The sequence below is a fragment of the Acartia tonsa genome, chromosome 3, assembly GCF_053477335.1.
Source record: "Acartia tonsa isolate MP-2025a chromosome 3, ASM5347733v1, whole genome shotgun sequence".
NCBI classification, from domain to species: domain Eukaryota; kingdom Metazoa; phylum Arthropoda; class Copepoda; order Calanoida; family Acartiidae; genus Acartia; species Acartia tonsa.
In genome coordinates, this window is record NC_137262.1 from 9,075,747 (window position 1) to 9,081,746 (window position 6,000).

The following is a 6,000-nucleotide window of genomic DNA, read 5'->3' on the forward strand; positions in this document are numbered from 1 at the left end:
TCTTATGGCAGCTTGTACTAACAGCTGCTGTGCGTATTTTTATTTTTTCCTTTCAATTTATTCTATAAGCATTTTTTATTTTTAATCATTTGACATATTTTTAGTACTTAATTTCTATCATAGTATTATTTTTTAAAACTTTAATTAAGCAGTAAAGCTAATTGAAATATAATTTTATAAATAAACTTCAAGCTTCTATTTTTGGATAAAACAGCTGCTGAAAACTAATTTTTCTCTTACTTTTTTTCCATTAGTGATTTTATATTTAATCCTAATTATTTCTATAAAATGTTAATGAATGTAAGTCTATGCGTATTAATAAATATTTGTTTAGATTTTATTAAAAAGCAATAAGTTTTTCATGTAAAAATAAAAAAAACTTTCATGCATTGATTTGGGGGAATATTTGCAACGTAGTTTTACGACAATATCTTTTAGGAATAAATGTAGAAAGTCTAGACTTTCAATCCCTCAATTAGACCAATACAAAAACAGAATAAGAATTAAATTTGTTTTTGTAAATTATCCTCCAAAAATCTCAACTGGTCGAAAAGATTCTCTGAAAGGATTAATTAATCAAATTGACTGTTTACAGTAAAAATTCTATTACTTGAGGAAGGCAAGCTGTCGACAGCTGTCGTCCTCTAGCAGAAAGTTCCAATCAGCTGATTAGCAACAACAACTTTGACAAGAAATTCAAACAGAGTTCAGACAAAAATTTAACCTTGTAATTGATTAAAAATTATTTTTTAAGTTTTGAAAATTCCGCATTTTATAATTACTTCAAAAAAATAATAAACAATAATTTTTACAGAATATTTTTTTTCTGAACTCTGTCGACCAAAAAAATCCAAACAAACAAAACGCAATTTGTATTTGCAGACTCCGCATATATAATCATAACAAAGACATCCTCATACTAGACATTTACATCACATTACATAATTATACTAATAAATTTTGAAAACTTAGTGCTAAAATAAGAAATTAAAGTGATTGTTATTAATTTTAAACTAAGCATTTAATATAAAAACTGTGAAAAAAACTTGAGATTAAAAAGTACGTCTGAGAAGCTTTTTTTTGCAAAAGCCCAAAGCCAAAATGTCTCAACAAACTTCAGCAGTTAACAAGACCTTCAAGGAAAGAAGACCCTACGGTAATTCCTTACAATTTAATTGAATAAAACCTGCAATAATATGTTTAAATCAGTTACATAGATCTAAAATTAACTTCAACTTTACTGCGTAATACATTAAGAATACGTTTTTACCTTTTCTGTCGCTTCTAATGACATTTTTTGAATTTTATTCTGTGCTATCTAATTATAAATATTTTGTCTTAATTTATCTAAGGTACTTAATTTTTTATTTACACGTCTAAAATCAGCTTTATTATAGGAATAAATATTAGTATTTGAAAAAATCATATTTTTTCAATATTTTAGCTTTGAGAGTTAAGGACGTTGAACAAATCAGACAAGAACACCCCAACAAGGTCAGTTATTATTTTATTAAAAAACTAGCCGCCGCACCCTTAGCATCTAGGTGCTCTATATTCAAAGGGATATGGAAGGGCAAAATACAGACTAAAACCACCTCAGGACCTTTTAAAAGCTTCTTTGTATAGAAGAACCATATCAGTTCCAGTGGTTAGTGAGATGCTTCACTACAGACAGAAAAAAGCTTTACTTTTTATAATAGGATATCAATCAGCGTTCTTAATCTTAATCTTAATCTTAAATTAAGGATATTAATCGTTAATTTTCCCTTCCTAGTCGGATCATATTTAAATGCATTAATCCCTTTTAGAGGTCTTAAAGATAAACTTATCCTAATTTGATTTTTAACTTTCCATTCATTAAGTAGATGTTATAATTCTAAAATACCTTTTTTATTATAACAAAATGTTCTATATTTATTCAAGTAAATTAATGCAAATAAAATTTGTTTAGATTCCTTGCATAATTGAGCGGTACAGTGGAGAGAAGCAGCTACCTATTCTGGACAAATCTAAATTTCTCATTCCTGACCATGTTACTGTGGGAGAACTCGTCAAGATTATTAGGTGTGTATCCTCTAGTTACGAAAGTAACAGGATATCTGTGTGTCTTTTTGTGTGGTTCTCCTTTGTAATCTTGCTTCTCATAGGTCCTGGGAAGGTTTATAACAATTTTGGGGGAGGGTGCCACAACCCTCACAAGAGAAATCGCCCCTTTAAAAATGACTTCTCAAAATATTTTTATTTCTTTTTTATAAAACTAAAATTAAAAGTGTGAGGGGGAGACCATATTAGCCTCTAGGGGCGTTGCTTTTACTTAACTTTTGTACTTTTTTTATCAGGCGAAGATTACAGCTGCACCCCGCCCAGGCATTCTTCCTGCTGGTGAACCAGACCAACCTTGCTCCCGTGTCTATGCCAATTAATGACTTGTATAGGTATGAAGAAATTTATATTATTGATAACAAAATATTAATCTATATTATATGTCGGTGTACCCAATATTCTTGTATATTGTGTTTACAAGTTTTTTAAAATCACGAATTAAATATTTTTGTGGATAATTAAAAAACTGCCGTATGTAAAAGTTAGTTTTCTTTTGAATAACCTTTATTTATCGTACATTTACATTTTGAAATTTTAAGGTTCACTCCTCCTAGAACCTCAACTCATTATGCACGGTCCCTTTATTCTTCACACACTAAAATGGCTATTGACTATGACTATTGACCTCTTTGTTTTAAATAGGCAGCATATGATCGAACATTTTTGTAGTACCAATACTATACTTCAATTTATATAAATTTTATTTTAAACCTAAAAAGAATACCTAGGTGCAAAAAGCATTTATTTTTTTACATAAATCGTATTTTTTGTTAGATCGGAAATGGACCAAGATGGATTTCTGTATCTTGTTTATGCATCACAGGTAAAAGGTTTTAGTTAATATTATAGGTCTTTTATAAAAGTAACAGGATCTCTGTCTGTCTGCCCCGAAGGATCTCGCTAACTGCTGAACTGATATTGTTCTCCTTTACTTACAGTGTATCTTTTCTTCGGACTTTGGAATGTTTATGACTATTTGGGGGGGAGGGTAGCTTAACTCTCCAAAGAGAAATTGCTCCTTGAAATAATCACCCCTATCAAATTGAAAATGAGCGGAGGTCGACTCCCTCCCCCCTACTCATTAGAGCTCTAGGGGCGTATCCGCTAGCCTAAAAGTAAAGCATCAACTCTGAATAACCTTTTCTTTGTTTTTAAATCGTGTTGATACCTAACCAAAGACATCTGAGGCATTACACTTTTTAAAATGTTGAAACCTTACGTAATCTATTCAAAAAGGCTTAATTAAAATAATCTTTCGAATACCTTCTAAATTGAGAACTGAAATCTGGATTAAAGAATTTTATTTTTCATTACTAACATATTATTTACATTTTCAGGAGACCTTTGGCTAAACATCTTCCACAGTTTGAAAGATACAGCACACCTAAAGAAATTTTTCCATCTTTGCGCTCTGTACTGCACATATGGTTGGCCCCACAGTGGGTCATATTTGTAAATAATGGCCATTATACTAGTTTCAATTATACTGTTATTTCATTTGTTCGACCTTTTTTTTTTTAACTTTATCTACATAGCTATTTTTTGTCCATAATTTAAGTTATCTTAGCACAGAAGTACAAAAATCCAACGCCATAATATTTGTTATTCCTTTTTGTATTAATCAACTATAAAAGGTCGAAAAAGTAAATTTTATATTTTATAAACCAAAAGTGGCTCTCTTATAAATAAAAATTCATTCTTTTTTTTTACTTTCTCAGTGTCAAATTATAATGATTTGTAGATTTGTTTATAATTAAGTCGCCCTTGTCAAACCAAAATAAAAACGAAATCTTAAAGTTCTTTCATTGTAAGAAAATGTCCCAGTGAGTTGTATACTTGTTTACTGTTTAGTTAATTATGTAAAAAATATTTGTATTTAATCAATTTGTGTACATTAAAAAATCATCAAAATTTTGCAGGGTTTCGGATCCGGATCCGGATCCGGATCCGGATCCGCAAGGATCCGCATATTTTGAGTCCAAGGATCCGGATCCGGATCCGCAAAAAAAATGCGGATCCGGATCCGGATCCTTAGACTCCAAAAAATGCGGAAAAAATGGAAAAATCTACCTAAATTTATATAAAATCTCAGACATTCTCTTGATGAGAGCCAATCTTTAAGGTTTAGGTTCAGACTTGAAAATTAAAAGTATTTTTGACTTCGAATTGAAGAATAAATTTTTTTGAAAAATTTGGTGATTTTATTTTTATTGTCAAAGATCCGGATCCGGATCCAGTAGGATCCGGATCCGGATCCGCACTGACCAAATTTTGAGGATCCGGATCCGGATCCGGATCCGCATAAAATCAATGCGGATCCGAAACCCTGAAATTTTGTAATATTACTATGTATAAGAAAATTCACTAATACCTGGAAAATTTTATTTCCAAATTAATAAGAATCAGAAAATAAAAAAAAACATCAAAAATCATAAAACTCTCATTTCATCAAAAATTTATCCATTAATAATTGTCAACTAAACTTTGTATTGTATTTAAATTACCTTTGTGTCTTTTTATTATTAAATTTCAATGTAAAATACAAAAATAAATTTAAATTCATATAAATCATATATTTTTAGTATTAAGGCTACTCTATAAGTCAAAATAGTCAGTTGGTTCGTCTAAAATCGATCTCTTGTTTCCGCTGATCAATACTTGAACTATTTAGATCCTTTATAATATTTTATAGTCATTCTTATAACTCATTAAAATCTAGTTATTAAAATGGATACGTGGATACTATGACAGGGAATTTTTTTTTATGAATTAAGGTTGCTATTTCCCCTGTCAGTTATTGGTCAATTCGCAAATCTAGTAGGATGGGGGGGGGGGGGGGGGAGAGATTGTTTTTTATCCTGCCATAAAGTACACTTTATAAGGAAATATAATAATCTGGTGTTAGATTCAAGTAATGATAAACTCATTGTTGAAAAAGTGCAACAGATACTAGAATTATTTTGATAAAAGCTAAATTTTCTACGTTGTAATACATTTTTGTTGCAAAATCTTTATTGCTGCGTCACTGTGTCTATTGTTAATACTTGTATTATAAAACAAGAAGGAGGGACTGAAAAAGTTACTAGTACTATGTATTTCTCTTATTCGTTGAAATTAAAACTTAATAGATCTTGACAGGTTGGTTCAAACTTACAATTGACAAAATTTCAACCAATAATATTATACAAGGGGTAATTTTGACTTAAATGACGGGGTATATACATCAAATTATCGTCCATTGTCTTATCCCTGAAGTGAATGAATATCTGGGTCGATTTTTTTCTGTTGGGTCTGAGTTGTTGAAACTGAGAATTTGCAGCATATCTTTGGTGCGTCCCATACTCATGTGAATGACGCATTTCTTCACATGCAAAATACACAAATATTTTCTACACTCTAAAAAATCTTGTTTTATAAAATCCGTTTTTTCCTAATTCATTAAGAGCCTAACTAAATTTTACAGAGTTATTAGTCGAGTGCCTGTTCTTTTGTCTAGGTATGTCCATCTATCAATCAAGAATAAAATCTCATAGTACCTTCACACTCATTAAACTACATAGGCTTCTTGGCTTGCCGCAAAAATCACCAGAGCTGGATCTTTAAATCATTTTAGTGGTGAGCCAGATCGGGGTGAGCCAACTTTCCACCAATGAGACACAGCATTTTATGAAATGCCGCGCTGTGATTGGCTGAAATTCGGCCCACCACTAAAATAAAAATCCAGCTCAGTTATATGTTGTCATCATTTCATATATTGTTCAAAAAGCTTAAAGCTTGAATAGCTATAGTTTCAAAAATACATTTACTGAATACATAGATTAATAATTTTATTATTAATAGGTTAATTTTTATAATATTGGGTTCCCTATTTAAATAAGATTGACAAAGGTACTATGA

General features: G+C 30.4%; 1 protein-coding gene across 1 annotated transcript; it reads left to right on the forward strand.

Moving 5' to 3' along the window:
• The first annotated feature begins 842 nt into the window (after positions 1-842).
• On the forward strand, positions 843-3,919 carry LOC145313232 (microtubule-associated protein 1 light chain 3 alpha-like). Its single transcript, XM_080152537.1, has 6 exons — positions 843-1,156; positions 1,445-1,494; positions 1,952-2,064; positions 2,340-2,435; positions 2,878-2,926; positions 3,441-3,919. The coding sequence occupies exons 1-6, from the start codon at positions 1,102-1,104 to the stop codon at positions 3,453-3,455; spliced, it is 378 nt and encodes a 125-aa protein (XP_080008663.1). The 5' UTR covers positions 843-1,101; the 3' UTR covers positions 3,456-3,919.
• Positions 3,920-6,000: the final 2,081 nt, after the last annotated feature.

Excerpts from the sequence above, each read along its gene's own strand:
- LOC145313232 (XM_080152537.1), top strand. The coding sequence starts at position 1,102 with ATGTCTCAACAAACTTCAGCAGTTAACAAGACCTTCAAGGAAAGAAGA. Across the intron at positions 1,157-1,444 it reads CAAGGAAAGAAGACCCTACG|CTTTGAGAGTTAAGGACGTT; the intron begins GTAATTCCTTAC and ends TCAATATTTTAG. Across the intron at positions 2,065-2,339 it reads GAACTCGTCAAGATTATTAG|GCGAAGATTACAGCTGCACC; the intron begins GTGTGTATCCTC and ends TTTTTTTATCAG.